Source organism: Chlorocebus sabaeus, chromosome 1, assembly GCF_047675955.1.
Source record: "Chlorocebus sabaeus isolate Y175 chromosome 1, mChlSab1.0.hap1, whole genome shotgun sequence".
Taxonomy (NCBI): Eukaryota; Metazoa; Chordata; class Mammalia; order Primates; family Cercopithecidae; genus Chlorocebus; species Chlorocebus sabaeus.
In genome coordinates this window covers 106,644,642-106,664,623 of record NC_132904.1, presented here as the reverse complement: position 1 = coordinate 106,664,623, position 19,982 = coordinate 106,644,642, and the positions used below count along the sequence as shown (strand labels likewise).

General features: G+C 41.7%; 1 protein-coding gene and 1 pseudogene across 3 annotated transcripts in view; one reads left to right on the top strand and one right to left on the bottom strand.

Moving 5' to 3' along the window:
- Positions 1–2,403: 2,403 nt before the first annotated feature.
- The window catches only part of RDX (radixin), a 95,035-nt gene continuing 77,456 nt past the window's right edge, over positions 2,404–19,982 (top strand). For 2 of the 3 annotated variants that reach the window (XM_008020782.3, XM_008020779.3), the window contains exons 1-2: positions 2,404–2,581; positions 19,535–19,610. In XM_008020782.3, the coding sequence (XP_008018973.2) occupies positions 19,599–19,610 (12 nt within the window). In that variant the 5' untranslated portion in view covers positions 2,404–2,581; positions 19,535–19,598. Of the gene's footprint in view, positions 2,582–19,530; positions 19,611–19,982 lie in introns of those variants that run through there. The other variant, XM_073020900.1, reaches the window with a different exon arrangement.
- Positions 7,329–13,078, bottom strand: LOC140712597 (uncharacterized; annotated as a pseudogene).

Genomic DNA, 19,982 nt, shown 5'->3' with positions numbered 1-19,982 from the left:
ACTGTTTTGTTCAGGCTGGTCTTGAAAATCCTGGGCTCAAGCGACCTTCCTACCTCAGCCTCCCAAAGTGTTGAGATTACTGGTGTGAGCTTCAGCCCTGGCCAGTTATGAACATTCTTTTTTTTTTTTTTTTGAGACGGAGTCTCACCCTGTCGCCCGGCTGAAGCGCAGTGGTGTGATCTCGGCTCACTGCAATCTCTGGCTCCTGGGTTCAAGCGATTCTCCTGCCTCAGCCTCCCGAGTAGCTGGGATTACAGGCGTGTGCCACCACACCCAGCTGATTTTTGTATTTTTAGTAGAGACGGGGGTTTCACCATGTTGGCTAGGATAATCTCGATCTCCTGACCTTATGCTCTGCCCGCCTCAGCCTCCCAAAGTGCTGGGATTACAGAAGTGAGCACAGTACCCTGTCATGAACATTCTTAAGGGTTGAATCACAGTGCCAAATAGCTTTATAAAGAGATTATTTCAGTTTACACTCCCACTCACAATGTCTGAGAGTACCCTTTTTATCTCACCAGCCTTGAATGTTATCTTTTACTTAAATATTTACTAATATGATACCCAACTAAAATGTTGCAATTTTTGGTCTCTTTGCTGTTGTAGAGGATAGGATAAAATCAAGGCTTTTGGAGTCAAATATACATTTGGGTTTGGTCACCGCTCTGCCACTTCCTAGTTTTGTTACACTGGGGAAATTACCTCTTTTTAAGCTGTTTTTATTCATGGATTGTTTTTTAAAAGGGCCAATAACAGTATTTATCCCAGAGGGTTTTTGTAACCATTAAAACAGACAGTCATGTAAAAGAATTTCACACCAGTGTCTGGCACCTGATTAAAAACAGTGAATCCTTCACTTTCAGTTGCAAAAGTGTGTTATATAATTTCATTTGACTAGTGTACTATGTAGGAATTTACAAAATACTTTTTTTCTTACCTACTTCATGGGAAGTATTACATAATAGTTTGACTATGCCCGCAACCTGAAGTGGTAGGCTGAACAATAACCAAGATAATTCTTGCAACCTAGGGAGAAGGTAGGGAGTGATCTTTTGGTGGTCCCTAAGAACCACAAGAACCTATTTGGTTACAAAGCACACACCTGGTTCTCATCCTTGAGGAATTTGCTATCTAAAGGCCCTTGAGTTTAACCCTTGAGTCTCTTGGGGGCTTTTAATCGTTCAGAGAGGTCTCAAAGGGCAATAGTGGAAACTCACTGGAGAGGCAGGCTAGTGAAAGTGATTTGCAGATATTTCCTGTAAAAACTACTGTCTCACCTAAGGTAAATGCTAAGGCAAGAAGTATAGGAGTTATTTGTCCTATAAAAGTACATATACTCAGTTTTGTAATTTGAATCTAAAGTTTGTTCACAAAAGCTAAGCCAAAAAAACTATTGCAAACAGGGCAAGCCAGGCGAATCTGATTTTGAGCGCTTGCTGTTTGTATATTCATAGCAAGTTTTGCTCCCTGAATCATCCCATCCGACAATGCTGAGGGGACTCAGCACGGATTAGATGACAGAAGACTGATCCAGAAATCAGGAGCTTCCTGTCTCATCCTAGCCACTAACTGAAGTGAGTGGGTTAGACTTAGTCTTAAGATTGAATGCCTAACTTTCTCTAAATCTAGAATTATGTAGCTTTGGCGGCGCTTTGGGGCCCTACTTCCAACTTTTTCTTGCTAACCCACTCCTTCCAACTGCCAAAGCATATCGTTGGTAATAAAAAATTATCACACATCCTTGCTTGGATTAAAATTTGCACTCCTGATTTGGGGTCTTATCCATTGAGGTTTTGGTGAAGTTTTAAAATTGTCGCTGAAAAATTAAGTTTTTCTGGTTGGTTAAAACCTGCCAAAATAATGTAAACGTTCTTTGTTGCAAATCTAAATTCCGCTCAGGTAGGCCCTTTTCTCTCTCCCAGTCCAGGATCTTCAAACCTAACAGCCAAGTCTCACGCTCCATTTGGTCCCCGGCTCCCTCTGGGAAGAATTCCTCCTCTGGGGGCGACGGCAACGCCCTCAGTGAGTTTGCTGGCACCAGCGGGAGTTTCAAGTTTCCACTCGTTGGGGAGGCGGCGGGCACACTCCGAGCTTTGGGCTGGGCGGCTCCGCTTCCCTCGACCTCAGGCTTCGCTCGAGCCCAGCGCTCTCCAGAAGGGCTCGACCCTCCAGCGCGTTCGTCCTATTTCCCTGGGGGCTCCCGAGCCCGCAGCCTCCCCCCTCGCGTTGGCCGGCCCTAGACCGCGACCCCCGGCCACGCCCGGAGCCAGGCCTGCGGCTGCGAGCCCGCGGGAGGGGCGGGGCGCGGGCGGCCCCCGGCGGCGGCGTTGGCGCTCAGGCCGCGGCGCGAGGCAGGCAGGCCGGCCGGCCGGCAGAGGGAGGCGGGGGGCGCCGGGCAGCCCCGCCTTTTCCCCGAGGAGGCGCCGAGCGGCCATATTGCGGAGCTGTCTGCGGTGGCGGCGGCGCCTCTCGTCTCCCGCGGCCCAGCGCTCGCACCACCGCCTCTCCCTCCCTGCCGCAACCGCGCCGCCGCGCAGCGCCCCAGCCACACGCCGGCGGGCAGAAGTCGCCCGCTCTTCGGGTAAGCCACGGCGCCCTCCCTTCCCCCACTCCCCGCTCCCGGTTCCTCCGGAGACGCTGAGGTGGCGGCGAGAAGTTGCGGGGCCCGCGCTGCCCGGCCGTGGCGCCGCCGCCAGGGCCTGGCGCGCCTCCGCTCGCGCCCCTCTGGTCGAGGCGCCACCGTGGTGATGGCCCGGCCGGCCAGGCTCCTACCCGGGCTGGCGGGGGCCGCGAGGCCCTGCCCGAGTCGTGGCGGAGCCGCGGCCCGAACGTGCCTGCCGGGCCAAAGTCGACCCTTGCCGCCGCGCGATTCTCCTCTCCTCGGGGCGCGGGGTCTGCCTTCAGCGCCGGCCTCGGACCCCCGCGCCCTGGGGACGGTGGGCTACCGCTGCCTGGACTGGGCCCCGGGCCCGGGCTGGCGTCGTCCCAAGGGTTGTTTGAAAATCGAGATATTCAGCCTAGGTAGAATTCGATTTTGCATTTATTAGAACTTGTCCCCCGGCCTCCGGTTTGAAAGGAGGGGTGTTGAATTACTAGACAGCGTGCGTTCCGCCCCAGTGGCAAAGGGGATGTTGCATGACAGGGTTTGGGGCACCAGGCGCTCCCACCGCCAGCACCCGCCAGGCCAGGGCCGCGGTTCCCGTCCACAGCTCTCCCTGCTGCTGTTGCGGCTCTCGGAGCCCCTAACTTTCTCCGGCCCTTGAGGCCGCTCAGTTTTAGCGTCTCAGACCCCACCAGACAAGTTCAGTTCATGATAGCCCTCTTTTCCTTTAAAGGATTCTAAGCTCAATTCCCGGACTAAGTTTGAAAGGGGGCAGTGCAATTTTTTTTTTTTTTCCCAGTTTAAACAGACTGCATCACTTCCTAAACAGATGTCATGTTTCTTCAAACATTCCCAATAGTTGGTGGTTTTTTTTTCTTAAAGAGTAATTATTAGGTTGGAAGTGTGTTAAAAATCAACTTCATAAAAATATGTGTTAAAATCCAGTTGAGATTTTGGTGGAAGACACGTTGCTGAGGAGCTTGATGGCAGTCTTGTGGCACCAACACTGGCAGGATGTAAATATAAAAGCCTAAGATACTAAGGGTTTATTTGATAAACGAGTACTTTGACATAGACATTGCAATCTATTGTTTACGGAGCATACCTCCTTTTTTTTTTTTTTGGAACACTAAATACTCTTTTATATGACTGATGGAGCTAAGAAGGAACAATTACCCCGTTCATGTTGCTGGATAAATAATGGCTTGATCCATTTGCCAAAACAGCATCACTGGATTTGAGAAAGGAGACTAATATTCAGGATTGCAGTTTTTTATTTTCAGAATTCCTTTGCTTTCCCCAGTGTACTTTATCTTCCGGAGACTAACAATACTTTACTTGAAATACAGCAACATGTAAAACACTCCTTTTGAAGTTAATCGTATGCTGTAAAGAGGATTGCAATGACTTTCTTGGCTTAATCGCTTTTTAATATATGATGGAATTTAATAAACAGTTGGTGTATTAGTAAGGAATGAATAGACATTGGCATTCTTTACAGTTTTATTTAAATGAGACAGAATTTGATTATGGCACTGAAAAAACGTTGAGTTCTTGACCTTAGGAAACACAATGTTTTGTTCACTCCTGTATCCACACACATGGAAGAGTATGTAGAAGAGGCTCAGAAGTTGTTGTAGAATAGATGTAATTAATTTGGGTGTAGGGAAAATACATTGAGTCTGTCTTTTTTTTTTTTTTGGAAATTGTGATTAATTAACTGAAACTCAATTTAATTACTTTTCTTTTGATGCTAAGAAATGACAGACTTGGCTGTTCTTTCCCTCCCTTGCTGAGTCTCATTGGTCTCCGGGATGGGGAACGCGTTGTTTTTTGTTTTTTGGTTTACTATTCCCAAGAGAAGAATTGGATTTTTTTTTTTTTTTTGGAGTCAATACATTTTTACTCAAGGAATTCCATGTTGTGATTTCTTCCACTGTCGATCAAGTTCACTTTAGATCCTCTAAAGAGCTGGAATCAAAAGATTTATCTTCAAGTTAGTCCTTTTTAATGAAACTGATGCTTATTTTAGCCCAATTGTCCTGTCAGCCCATCTCGCTCTGTCGCCCAGGGTGGTATGCAGTGGCATGATCTCGGCTCACTGCACCTCCGCCTCCCGGGTTCAAGTGATTCTCGTGCCTCAGCCTCCTGAGTAGCTGGGAGTACAGGCGTGCGCCACCATGCCCGGCTAATTTGCATTTGTAGTAGAGACGGGATTTTGCCGTGTTGGCCAGGCTGGTCTGGAACTCCTGGACCTCAGGTGTTCTGCCTGCCTCGGCCTCCCAAAGTGCTGGGATCACAGGCATGAGCCACTATGCCGACCAGAATTGGATTTTATTGTTCATTTTTTATCTTTGGCAGGCTGTTGAAGTGAGTCTTTATATGTTTTTATTTTGCTTTCAGTTCTCAATCTTTTAACCTACTCTGTGTGATCTGATATAGTAGAGTCTGAAATGGTGAATGATGGTGAGAATCTTGTTTTTTCATCCATTTTTAATTTAATGCATTCTGATTTATGCTACTAATGTTTAAAAACAGGGTCAAATTTTAACCAATATTTCCTGTAGACTAAAGTCTACAAAAATATGTTTTATTGAGGTTGTGAAGACTGAGCCATGCTGGTGGAGTTTATCTGTAAGGTGTAGCTAAATATAATTTCATGTTACCTCTGTGAATCTGGGAAGTCAACCAAGTCACTCTTGGGTGTCAGGGACCTTCTTGCAGACCACGAGCTGGCAGGTGGTACTTAACTGATACTGCCCCTGGGGTACAAGATTCAGTGGAGCTGGATTGGGTTGCTATGGACTCCACCCTCATTGTAAGTCTCATGGCATTACTGATCCAGTTAAGGCTGTTCTGGTAACTTCCTTGATTGCTGCAGCCAGGGTGTGCACACCTCTTTGGTGGTAGAGGTGTCCAGTCTGGCCCCAGAGAGTTCCTGAATTTCTAGCCTATTTTAGAGAAATCCTGCTTTTCCTACTTTAAGTTTCTGGTATGTATCTTAATATTTATATTGAATGTATAGTTTAAGCCATTTTCTAAAAACACTATAAAAGTCATATATTTTATGGCAAAGTTTAAAAACTCAGAAAAATGTAAAGGAAAAGGTCGAAGTTCTCCTTACTCCCTAGAATACCCCAGCCCCTTTCCCAGTCCTGTTTTCCATAGGTAGCTGCTGTTGGCAATTCCTTGTTTAGGGAAAATGCCAGTAGGTATGCAGGGATAAACGTATACTTTGTATCCCTTATTTGTGATTTTAAAGTCTTGTTAAAATAGGGTTACATTGTAACAGACATTGAAAGGGTGCTTATTAACTTGTGTTAAACATTGAGTAAATCATATTTCTCATGTTTTCATCATTTGAATAAAAGCCCACAATAGAATTCCCTATGCTAATTCCCAAGCGTGTATACGTGCAGATTTGTTTGTGTACAGATTTTCTTCATTAATGATTGAAGATGAAGTGTACTATTTGTTTTCTTCTAGCATATGGCATATAGTTGACAATGAGAAATGGTGTCTTTTAAAAACAGAAGGTTTATGAAATGATATGGGAAATATCCACATCTTGCTCTTAACAAAAAAAGTTTGCCAACTCCTTAGAAAAAACATCCTGTTGAAAGGATATTTTAGATACAGTATTGAAGAAATAGGTACTGCACTGTTTATTTTCTCTAAGATTATGGAATTTATAAAGCTATGAACTTCAGTATTAGTAACTGAGATAATGGACTGTTTTCTTCTGAGTTGTAGATAATCTCTGTGGCTTTCAGGACGTTAAATGCTTTTTAAAAAATTTATTTGTGAAAAGTTTAAGTCAACTAGGACTGACTGCAGATAAATTTGTGAAGTGACCACTCTTCAGTTTTGAGCCCTTAGGTCATTTTAGATGCTTTGGCATCAAATAACAGAAAATTCTCCAATCGGTTTAAACAATGAGGAAATTTAATGTCATTTTTTTCTTAATTTTTTTTTTTTAAAAACAGGGTCTTCCTCCATTACCCAAGCTGGAGTGCAGTGGTGCTATTACAGCTCACTACAGCCTTGACCTCCTGGGCTCAAGTGATCCTTTAAGTTCCTCCCACCTCAGCCTCCCTAGTAGCTGCCACCACAGGTGTGTGCCCCCGTGCCCAGCTTTTTTTTTTTTTTTTTTTTTTTTTTCTCGAGACAGGGTCTCCCTTTGTTGCCCAGGCTGGAATGCAGTGGCGTGATCTCAGCTCACTGCAACTTCCGCCTCCAAGGTTCAAGTGATTCTCCTGCCTCACCTTCTGTAGTAGGTGGGATTTAAGGCATATGCCACCAGGCCCAGCTAATTTTTCTATTTTCAGTAGAGACAGAGTTTTACCATTTTGGCCAGGCTGGTCTCAAACTCTTGACCTCAAGTGATCTGCCCGCCTTGGCCCTCCCAGAGTGCTGGGATTACAGGTGTGAACCACCATGCCCAGACAACAACTAATTTTTTAAAACACCTTTTTGTAGAGATGGGGTATCCCTATGTTGCTCAAGCTAGTCTCTAATTCCTGGGCTCAAATGATCATCTACCTGGGACTTCCTGCCTTGGACTTTTGGCCTCCCAAAGTGCTGGGATTATAGGTGTGAGCCACCATGCTTGGCCAGAATTTATCTTACATGCTAAAAGTCCAGAGGTTCAAGAATGGTTAAATAATGACATCAAGAACTCCTCTTTCCAACTCTCTTCCCTGTGATTTTCCCCATTAACTTCATACTAAGACTGCTCTTCCCCGTATCAATTTGGCTGCTGCAAAGGAGCCAGGAGCAGTGGTGTGGACCTGTAGTCCCAGCTACTCAGAATGCTGAAGTTGGGGGATCACTTGAGCCTGGGAGGTCAAGCCTACAGGGAGCCCCTTGTCCCAATTTGGCTGCTGCATCCCATCCAGACAGAGCAATATCCAAAGGAGTAAGAGGAACTGTTTCTAGAAACCCCCAAGCCGATGTCTTCTGAGTCTCATTGGCCAGGATTGGGGCACATTCCATATCCAACCTGTCAACTGGCAAGGGTAATGGAATTGCTCTTTCTTCCAACTCTGTTCCCAGTGGATTCTTTACTTCTTTTTTCTTTTTCCTTCCTCCCTCCGTCCCTCCCTCTTTCCCTGTCTCCCTGCTTCTCTCCCTCACTGTCACCTCTCTGCTGCTAGAGTGCGGTGTCATGATCATAGCTCCCTGCCACAAACTCCAGGGCTTTGAACTCTATGGTTCAGGCAGTCCTCCCACCTCAGCCTCTGGAGTAGCTAAGACTACATGTGCATACCACCATGCTTGGCTGATTTTTATTGTTTTTAGAGATACGGTTTCACTGTGTTGCCCAGGCTAGTCTCAAACTTCTGGCCTCAGGTGATCCTCCTGCCTCAGCCTCCTAAAGTGCAAGCAACCGCACCCAGCCCCGTTATTTTCATTATTCATCTATATTACATGTCTTTGGTTCTTTTTTACCCCCATCCAAAGTCATATCCAAAATTGATCCGTTACAGATAGTTATATGTAGTGAGCTCATATCTTTCTAGGTAGCAACTTCAGTTAAATTATGAAAGGAAAAGTGTTGATTCCTGTTAAAATACTTGGCAAATTGTGGTCCATGGGCTAAACCCAGCCTATTGCCTGTTTTTGTAAATAAAGATTTATTTGAACACATCATAGCTTACTTGTTTACATATTATCTATGTCTGCTTTCCTGCTACAACAGTAGAATGGTTTCAACAGAGACTATATGGCTTACAAAGTCTATAATGTTTACTTAACTGGCCCTTTACGGAGAAATTTTGCTGACCACTGCTTTAAGGTGTCAGTCGTACATTCAGACAGTTACTATATGCCACATACTCTTTGCATTTGAGAATGGAAAGGTGAGTAAAATACTGAGGAGTTCTCACGCTAATAGGAAGATAGATGTGCCATATTGTATTCATAAAGTGTGTTAAGTGCTTTTTTTTTTTTTTCTTTTTGAGATAGTGTCTCTGTTTCCCTGGCCAGAGTGTAGTGGCTTGATTATAGCTCACTGTGACCTTGACCTTCCAGGCTGAAGTGATCCCTCCACCTCAGCCTTCCAAGTAACTGGAACTATAGGGGCTTGCCACTGCTCCCGGCTTTTTTATTTTTTGTAGACACAGAGTCTCACCATGTTGCCCAGGCTGGTCTTAAACTTCTGGACTCAAGTGATCCTCCCGGCTCAGCCTCCCAAAGTGCTGGGATTACAGGCGTGAGCCACCACACTTTGCTTGTTAAGTGTTGTCACAGTAGTGTGTATAAATGAATTAATACTCATTGCAGCAGCGTTTTAAGTACAGTCTTCTGTGATGTGAGTTCTGGATGTTTCTTGCTTTCTTTTTTTTTTTTCTTCTTTGTTAAATCTTCCTGTTGTTTTTGTAAATTGATAATCTTTTTTTTTTTTTTTTTTTTTTTTTTTTTGAGATGGAGTCTCGCTGTCTCCCAGGCTGGAGTGCAGTGGCTGGATTTTGGCTCACTGCAAGCTCTGCCTCCCAGGTTCACGCCAGTCTCCTGCCTCAGCCTCCTGAGTAGCTGGGACTACAGGCACCCGCCACCATGCCCGGCTAATTTTTTGTATTTTTAGTAGAGACAGGGTTTCACTGTGTTAGCCAGTATGGTCTCGATCTCCTGACCTCGTGATCCAACCACCTCGGCCTCCCAAAGTGCTGGGATTACAGGCGTGAGCCACTGTGCCCGGCCGATAGTCTTTTAATAACCAGAGTGGGTGTGTTTATAAGAAAAAGTCCTGGCGAGTACATGGAATAATGTGGATACATGAATGCAACATTAGGACTCTTGTTTTGTTTTTGAGACAGAGTCTCACTTTGTCACCCAGGCTGGAGTGCAGTGACATGATCTCAGCTCATTGCAACCTCTGCCTCCTGGGTTCATGCGATTCAGCTGCCTCAGTGTCCCAAGTGGTTGGGACTACAGATGCACACCACCACGCAGGTCACCACGCCTGACTCATTTTTATATTTTTAGTGGAAACGGGTTTTCGCCTTGTTGGCCAGGCTGGTCTTGAACTCCTGACCTCAAGTGATCCACCCGCCTTGGCTTCCCAAAGTGCTGAGATTTCTGGTGTGAGCCACCGCGCCCAGCTAACATAAGGACTCTGAGTGAAAGGGAGAATGGGAACATAGAAAATCTCAGCTGTGGTGAATTGACTTTAGATCCCTTTGGCTTGGATTAAATTTTCTTAGCCATTGTGAGGACGCCTGATAGTTAAGCTGTTTATAGGTTCTAGACTTAGAAAAACTGTAAAAACTTAGTTTGGTTATTTAGCAAAGTTCGTATATATCACCAGAAAGCTTACTACTTATATCTAATCAACAAGCAGCATGGTAATTACAGTTATCATTAAGTATATCAGATTATCTGGCCGTTAATTTGATTGTCAACTTAATTGAAATTATTGAAACAGTTTTGGATAGAGATGGTTAAGGCTTGAATTTGGGAGGCCTGGTTGTAAAGAGTTTTTTTTTTTTTTTTTTTTTTTTTTGAGATAAAGTTTTGCTCTTGTCCAGGCTGGAGTGCAGTGCCATGATCTTGGCTCACCACAGCCTCGGGCTCCCAGATTCAAGTGATTCTCCTGCCTCAGCTTCTCAAGTAGCTAGGATTACAGGCATGCGCCACCACGCTTGGCTAATTTTGTATTTTTAGTAGAGATGGGGTTTCTCCATGTTGGTCAGGCTGGTCTCGAACTCCCGACCTCAGGTGATCCGCTCTCCTCGACCTCCCAAAGTGCTGGGATTGCAGGTATGAGCCACCACGCCTGGCCGTAAAGAGCTTTTTTTCTTCCCCATGTTCATGTTGGTTCTCTCTTCTTAGTGATGCTTATTAGCTTGGTCATTTTACAACATAAAAAAAGAGAGGAAACTATTGCCCTTGACACTAATCAGCAGAAAAATTTAAATGAGTATTATGTGTAAGATTAATTCAACAAAATCAACAGACATTTTGAGGCCCAACTGTGAACCAGGCACTGTATCAGTTTTTCTGAAAAGGGCGTTAATATCTAGAAAATTAGAAGCTTAATTTTTTTATAGTAATAGAACTGCCATATAGCCTCATTGACTGCATTAGAGAATATTGTCTAATTACAAAGACATGTAAGAAACATATTGACTTTGTTCTGTTTTGAAAATAAGCTATAATATTTGATGTTTCAAAGCACATCAAGGGTAGAATTATTTGTGAGAATTATTTTGTGTTTGCTTCTTTCCCATTATATAAATGACTTTCATGAACTTATCTTTGTTTTCCCATTTCTAAACATTTTTATGTGAATGTTTAATGTTTTCTTAAGAGTGAAATGAGGAAGTTGAACTGGATTTAGCTTTCTTACCTTTTAGTATTTCATAAGTGCAAATGATAGGGTATTATTTTATTTTCTGTTCACCTTAGGAACCATACAGATATGATTTTGCTTTTTAAATGTACAAAATTCTTAGAAGAGATTCTAAATTCAGTGTAAAACTTTGGAGTTAATATTGCAGTTCAGCTTTATAAATTTTAGAAATTTGCTATGCATTTTCAGTAACATGTATATTACTCAAATGTTGAATATTTCATTTCCTTGAAAATGTCTTTAAACCAGAAATCATTTCTACATGAGCAATACTTAATATCTTATTTAAAACTGCCTCTCACCCTTACAGGAATTCCACTTACAGAGATGATCATACCAGTTATTAATGTGCACTTAAAACATCTTTAGAGGTAGTCTCTTGACCTGATAACGATAGAGGAGAGAGCTTTAGTAGCCTGCTTCTTGAAAAGCCCTAGTAATTGTTTGGTATGAACTTGTCTAGAATGGTATCTGAGAAAAGTAGAGTAAGATAATCAAAAGAGCCCAAGACTAGGATTTAAATGAACTTCTGTCTTTGTTAAGTAGCCCCCTGACATTGAACAAGTCATTTATCTGAATCTTAATTTCTTTGTTAGAAGAATGAGAGAAACACCTGTCTTGGGCAGGAAGGGGAAGGGCAGTTATTGTGAAGATTAGGAAATATAGGCAGAATGGAGAGTGAACATTCTACAAATTCTCCCTGTATTCACTACCCTTCTTGCTTTTGGCCTTATTTCTTTACTTGCAAGATGGAGCTAAAAATTCTTGTCTTCTTTGCTTCACTTAGGGAAGACATGGCGTTATATAGATAAAAGTGCATTATTATTTGTTATTAAATTTATTAACACTGAGCTAACAGCATAATAATCATAGTTCTTTGTGTATTAAAGGCTTTAAACCTGGGGACCTATGACCTTGAATGGGGAAAAAGTTGCATCTTTATTTTTACATTTTCTTCTATTATGAATATAGACAACATTAGCATTAGCAGTACAGTACCAGAGACTGTGTCTATTTTTTAATTTAATTTTTGTTTTTTATAGCGATGGGATCTCACTCTGTTGCCCAGGCTGGAGTGCAGTGGCACCATCTCTCCTGGGTTCAAGTGACCCTTTGGAATAGCTGGGACTACACATGCACATCACCACACACAGCTAATTTTTTTGTTTTTTGTAGATTGCCCAGACTGGTTTTGAACTCCCGGCCCCAAGCCATCCTCCTGCCTTGGTCTCCCAAGGTGTTGAGATTACAGGCATGAGCCACCACACCCAGCCCAGAGACTGTTTCTAATAGAAACAGTAGATACTTTTGTAATACATTAAAGCTGTCAAAATAACTTACTTAAAGTATTAAAAAAGAAGTATATATATTAGTGTGTTTTTTATGTTTTGATAATTATATTCCAGTGTAATTCGTTTCTTTTGTAATTTTCTATATTTTGTGCATGTATTTTATGCATTTAAAAATACTTTTCTTGGAAAGAGTTCATAGGCTTCACCAGCAGGGCCCATGCAGGAAAAATAAAATGATTAAGAACTTCTTTAGTAGATTCCATTATGGTGTTGATTGGACTGCCAGAGTTGCCTTATTCAGTTTATATTGTTCTTTGTTATGCTGCTTTCTCCCAGTAAATTGGCAGAGGAGTTCTCTTGGAATGTTTTGGTCTCTGGAGAGATCACAATTATGTTCAGAGGTCATTTCTAAGTCTGAAAAGGCAAAAAAAATTAAAATAATTAAAATTAGGCTTAGGAAAAAGAGTATCTCAAAAGTAAAATCAGGCAATCTGCTATGAATTATTGATGCTTCAGTGCAGGCACTGCATGGACTAGACTTTATAACACCTGTTTTACCACCTGACAGGTGGGAGTCTTGTGCTACTGACTTAACAGAGCTCAATGTGTTAAGCGTGAGGCTATTTTTCCATTGTATTAGGTAGAAAGGAGACTCTTTGAGGGTTACCCTCAGAGTTAAAAGACAAAGGAGAGAATGTTTATTGTGGCTATTTTGTCTCTAATGTGTGGCAATGTGTTTGAGTACTTATTCATGTGAGTGGTTTTCTCGAAATGGGAGACGTTTGCTGGCTGGCAGCACCTCTCACGACTTGCTGGGTTTGTTGCTGCCATGACTGCACTTTTATTGCTTTTGGAGGAGTAGGTATGGAAAAGAGCACAATATATTGCTTTAGGAGGAGTAGGTATGGAAAAGAGGCAGGGCAAGACCACTTTAAGACATTTAAGAGTGGAAGAAAATTAAGAATTTAATTTAATTGGTTTAATTAAGTTTAAACCAATAAACTTGCAGATTAAAATTAAGAGAATTAAGAGTGGGGAGGAGGGAGTAAATTTTTATTTTTATAAGGGAAGAGTGGAAGTATACAAATATTTGATATATAAATATGTCTGATATATAATGGTTTAGGCAACTTATTTTTTATTATTATTTTTATGCTTTTTTTAATAGAGGAAAGGAAAGATTTGAAAGACCAGGTTTTGTTTCAAGTTAGAGATGGAACCCCAGGATATGCATCTAGGTTTCTTTGTTTTCCATATGACATTTTATGAAATTATGTATTCTGCTACTAATAGATGCCAGTTTCAATTAAAAGCATACTAATATATTCATAGACTAGAAATGTCTTTTTTTTTTTTTTTTTTTTGAGACAAAGTCTCACTCTGTCGCCCGGGCTGGAGTGTAGCGGTGTGATCTCAGCTCACTGCAGCCTCTGCCTCCCGGATTCAAGTGATTCTCCTGCCTCAGCCTCCTGAGTAGCAGGGACTGCCGGCATGTGCCATCATGTTCGGCCAATTTTTTATTTTTACTAGAAACAGGGTTTCATCATGTTGCCCAGGCTGGTCTCGAACTCCTGACCTCAAGTGATCCACCTGCTACGGCCTCCCAAAGTGCTGGGATTACAGGCGTGAGCCACCATGCCTAGCCAGAAATGTCTCATTGAGGTTAAACAATATTCTCTTTTTCTTTTGAGATGAAGTCTCACACTGTCACCCAGGCTGGATTGCAGTGGCACGATCTTGGTTCACTGCAGCCCCCGCCTCTCAGGTTCACGCGATTCTCCTACCTCAGCCTCTTGAGTAGCTGAGATTATAGGCACACACCACACCCAGCTGATTTTTTGTACTTTTAGTAGAGATGGGGTTTCATTGTGTTGGCCAGACTGGTCTCGTACTCCTGACCTCGTGATCTGCCCGCCTCAGCCTCCCAAAGTGCTGGGATTACAGACTTGAGCCACCGCGCCCGGCAACAATATTCTCTTTTTTTTTTTTTTTTTTTTTGAGACGGAGTCTCGCTCTGCCGCCCAGGCTGGAGTGCAGTGGCCGGACCTCAGCTCACTGCAAGCTCCACCTCCCGGGTTTATGCCATTCTCCTGCCTCAGCCTCCCGAGTAGCTGGGACTACAGGCGCCCACCACCTCGTCCGGCTAGGTTTTTGTATTTTTTAGTAGAGACGGGGTTTCACTGTGTTAGCCAGGATGGTCTTGATCTCCTGACCTCGTGATCCGCCCATCTCGGCCTCCCAAAGTGCTGGGATTACAGGCTTGAGCCACCGCGCCCGGCCCAACAATATTCTCTTGATACAAATATTTTCCATTAATAACTAAATTGGTATAAAAACTTAGGTTTTAATAGCATTTGTACGTAGCTTTGTCCTGAAAAATTTAAGGTAGAATTTTTACATCTGTGTGTTATATATATAAGCTAATAAAAAATACGTATAAGCAGTTTCATGAAATATGTTTTTGAAATTCTAATCTCTGATTTTTAAAATTAGAAACTTAACAAAACTCTGTTAAGTACTGAGTGTCTGTGTACCCAGACAACCCTTTTTAATAATACCTGTGGTGTTCCGTGTTGATGAATGGGTAGTTACATATTCTGCCTTTCCACTTTACCTTGCCTAAATGTTCACAGAGTTTGTTTTAATAATACCAACAAACAAACAAAAAATCTCCCACAACCCCGGAGTAGTCCATAATGTTATCAAATAGCGTCAACATTACTTTGGTTATTGTAATCACTGGCTATTGTAAAGAATGCTGCTGTGAATATCTTGATACAGATTACTTTCTTTTATATTTAGTTTGGGGTAAGAAATATCTTCTGGGAGATTTATTACAAAAGCAGAATTTCATAATGAAAAAAGCTGTGTAGCTTTCGTTTTGTATTCTCTACTTTATAGAAATGTGGAGCCAATATATGGTGATACCTACAATACTTATCTACTTGTTTGCCAACATTGTTCGTCAACCTTGCCATGAATAATTAATATTTATTTTGCTGGTTTAATGAGTATATCATTGGTAAAACACTTGTAGTTTTAATCAGTAGAACATTTGTGTGTTTTTTTAACATAAGGTTTGTTGGCGAAGTTTCTTATTGAACTGTTTACGGAGTGGAATCTGAGCAATGTCTTTATATGTTTAACCATTTGATTACTTTGCATAACAGCTTTATTATACTGTTGCAGATTTTTCTACTGTTTTTTATTTTGGTATTTTACCTATGTAGAGATTTAAAATATATTTATCTTTTTTATTATAACCTATGTATCTTTCTTAGTCATATTATGTTATTCTTCCAAAACTAGAATTTTTTTCAAGTATCTTTTTTTTTTTTTAAATTATTTTTCAAAAAACATAGAGACGGGGTCTTGCTGTGTTTTCCAGGCTGGTCTTGAACTCCTGGGCTCAAGCAGCCCACCTGTCTCAGGCTCTCAAAGTGCTGGGTTTGCAGGTATGAGCCACTGCTCCTGCTTTCTTTTTGAGAAAAATATTAAGTTACTTACATTTTATTAAATGACATTGTGAAGTTATGGGTCCAACTTTAGTTTACTTATTTAGAATAATTCTGTTTTTTCATTGTAAGAAATTAGTTTTTTAGGCCAGGCGCGGTGGCTCATATCTGTGAGCATCTTGGGAGGCTGAGGCAAGCGGATTACCTGTTGTCAAGAGTTCAAGACCAGCCTGGGCAACATGGTGAAACCCCGTCCCTACTAAAAATACAAAAATTAGCCAGACGTAGTGGTGCACACCTGTAATCCCAGCTACTTGGGAGGCTGAGGCAGGAGACTTGCTTGAACCTGGGAGGCGGAGGTTGCAGTGAGCCAAGATCGCGCCACTGCACTCCAGCCTGGGTGACAGAACGAGACTCCATCTCCAAAGAAAAGAGATTAGTTTATTACAAAACCTCTACATTTTCATTTTACAAGTTTACAGATTTCATTTTAATTCTTCGAGCCTGTTAATAATTTAGAATATAAACATTCTGGTCTTTTCATTCATTCCTTTTTTTTTTTAAAAAAAAGGTGATGGTATTCTATGGATTTTTTTTTTTTTTTAATGTTTTATTTTTTAGATTTTAGACAGAGTCCTGCCCTGTTGCCCAGGCTGGATTGTGGTGGCGTGATCATAACTCACTGCAGCCTCAAATTTCTGGACTCAAGCGATCTTCCTGCCTTAGCCTCTTGAGTAGCTAGGACTACATGTGCGCTCCACTATGCCTGGTTTATTTTTATTTTTTGTAGAGACACTGTCTCTCTGTGTTGCCCAGGCTGGTCTTGAACTCCTGCCCTCAAGTGATCCTCCTGCCTTGACCTCCCAAAGTGCTGGAATTACAGGTGTCAGCCACCATGCCTGGCTACTATGGGTGGTTTTATTACCTGCCTTTATACTTAGTGGTTTGTGAATATCTTCCTATGTCATTTAGTATTTTTCTATAACATTTTGATGGGCTGCGTTGTGATCTTGTGGATCCTAAGATATACCATGATTGACCTAGCTAAACTCCCAGTTTTACATATACTTTTATAAATTGTACTATAATTAGTATTTGTAGTTGTAGCATTATACATATTTGTTAATATTTTCTTCAGGTATATTTCTACAAATGAAATTAGTTAGCAGTCTTTTCCTATCAAAAAAGAGGAAGACAGGCTGATACATTATAGAGCTCTGGATGCTAGGTGTCAAAAGACTTGTAGTTTGGCCATTTTTTGCTCATGTAACTTAGGACAAACCATTTTGGCTTGGGATAAAACTTTTAGTGATCGTATTACTCATTGAAACAAATGCTTATGTAATCTAAACTACTATGATTCAAAAAATGGCCGAAGTTTTGATGCAGACACACATGTCTTATATATGTATGAAGAATTTGAGTAAAGTTGTTCTATGAAATGTGAGATGAAGCAATTTTGCTGAACCAATAGGTTATAGCTCATTTTTTGTTTGTTTGTTTTTGAGATGGGATCTTGCTCTCTCACCCAGGCTGGAGTGCATTGGTGATCTCAGCTCACTTCAACCTGCACTTCCCAGGCTCAAGCAATCCTTCCATTACCATGCCTGGCTAGTTTTTTGTTGTTGTTGTTTGTTTGTTTGTTTTTTGGTAGAGATGGGGTTTTGCCCTGTTGCCTAGGCTTCTCGCAGACTCCTGGGCTCAGGTGATCCTCCCACTTCTCAAATTGCTAGAATTACACACGTGAGCTATTGCGCCTGGCCTGGAGGCTATTTTAATCAAGACCTGAGATGATGAGACCTGAACTAAGGCGGTAATAGTAGTTGGGATGAAAAAAGGGTATAGAATTTAAAAATTGTACTGAAATACATTTAGGTTCATGAAGGTAGGTAAGTGTAGATGGGAATAAGCTAGGAAATGATAAGATTTAAGAAATGAGGGGTTTATACCTCCAACAGAATTTCATTGCCTAGTGGTTCATGCCTGTAATCACAGCACTTTGGAAGGACCAGGCTGGCGGATCACTTGAGCTCAGTTTGAGACCAGCCTGGCCAACATGATGACACCCTTTCTCTACTAAAAATACAAGTATTAGCTGGGTGTGTTGGTGGATATCTGTAATCCCAGCTGCAGAGGCTGAAGCAGGGGAATCGCTTGAACCCCGGAGGCAGAGGTTGCAGTGAGCTAAGATTGCTCCACTGCGACCTCTGCACTCCAGCCTGGGCGACAGAGCGAGACTCCATCTCAAAAAAAAGAAAAAAATCTCAGGAGGAAGTTTCCTCTGAAGAGGTTTATTGGTAATCATTTACTTGTGATTGAGTAGAATTTGGGAAATGGCCTTACTTAAATTTCATTTTTATTATAACTTACAGAGAATTTTTCTTTTATTAGTTATGGCATCTTTTCTTTTCTTTTTTTTTTTGGAAACACAGTCTTGCTCTGTCGCCCAGGCTGGAGTGCAGTGGGACGATCTCGGCTCACTGCAACCTCCACCTTCCGGGTTCAAGTGATTCTCCTGCCTCAGCCTCCTGAGTAGATGGGATTACAGGCACCTGCCACCATGCCCAGCTAATTTTTGTATTTCTGGTATAGATGAGGTTTCACCATGTTGGCCAGGCTGGTCTCAAACTTCTGACCTCAAATGATCCTCCTGCCTCGGCCTCCCAAAGTGCTGGGATTACAGGCATGAGCCACCATGCCCAGCCTTAGTTATGGCATTTTAAACAGCAATCAGTAACTTTTTTTGTTTATTTGTTTGTTTTTAAGAGAGGACCTTGCTCTGTTGCCCAGGCCAGAGTGCAGTGGTACGATCACTGCTCACTGCAGCTTCAGCCACCTGGGCTTAAGCGGTCCTCTCACCTTGGCCTCCCAAACTACTGGGATTACAGGTCCCAAAGTGTTGGGATTACCAATGTGAGCCGCCGTGTCTAGCTGAATGCAGGTTGTTAGTGTGCAGAGTTTTGCCTGTTTCATACACATTGGGTGAATAAGCTATTCATATTTTTCTTTATTCATATTTTCAAACTTACAAGAAGAAAAAATAAGCCAGGTGCGGTGGCTCATGCCTGTAATCCTAGCACTTTGGGAGGCACAGTTGGGAGGACTGCTTGAGGCCAGGAGTTTGAGACAGCCTGAGCAACATGGGGCAACCCTGCCTCTACGAAAAAGTAAAATAAAAAACACTAGCTGGGCATGGTGGCATGTGCTCATGATCCTAGCTACTCGGAAGCCCAAGGCAGGAGGATTACTTGAACCTGGGAGGCTTAGGCTGCAGTGAGCTGTGATGTCACCACTGTACTCCAGCCTGAATGTCAGAATGAGACCCTGTCTTTAAAAAAATAAAAATTAGTTTCTTCCATTTTTTTGCAGATTACATTAATCAGAATTTCCTTTTGTTTTTGGCAGTACAGAAAAAAAACATTGAAAAAGTATTCTTAAGCTCTTCAGAATCTGAATCCATCTGTCCTCACTTTTATTGTTCCTTTCTCTAACATCCTGGATACAGAGATGAGCCTGACTCAGAGTGAGCTTCTGGGCCCTAAGCAATGATGTTTCCTTGTTCTTTGTTGTCTGTAATTAAATTAAAACTTCTAGGTAGATCAGTGTGTTTATACCAAGTTATTTGAGATGTGCGGTATTTTTAATCTTGGATTTTAGTCTTTTTAGGGAATGTGCAATGCTAGTAGAAGACATTGAAAATTAGAGTGAAATCACTCCTTGTTACTTTAAATCCACCTTTTCGAATATTTTAATTTATATCTTACACAAATTATAGTTAAAACAGAAACCTTATATAAAAAGATGATATATTATGCTTTTTTTTTTTTAACAGAAAGTGACAACATAATTCATAGAAGTGAAGAATTTTTAAAGAAGGTAACAAAAAGAGAAAGAAAATGCCAAAACCAGTAAGTGTATTTTATTACATTTGACAGTATCTACATAATAAGATATCATTAAATTCGTTTTGGAACAAGGCAAAGAATGTCGGTAGAGTTGTTGGAAGAAAAAGGCACTGATATTATTGTTGTTTTTAAATTAACGTGACCAGAGCGTAGTATTATGTGGTCATGAGTTCTAAGGTCAAACTAAGTTCTTACCTTGGTTCCGCCACTAATCTGGGTGACTTTTGTTAATTTAGCTCAATCTGTCCAATTTTTAACTTCCTTACATATAAAATGGGAATATAATTAGTTACCCAAGGGAGTATGGTAAGGGTTAGAAGAATCTGATATATATATATTTAGTGCCCAGTAAATGGTAACATTGTTAAATGGGAG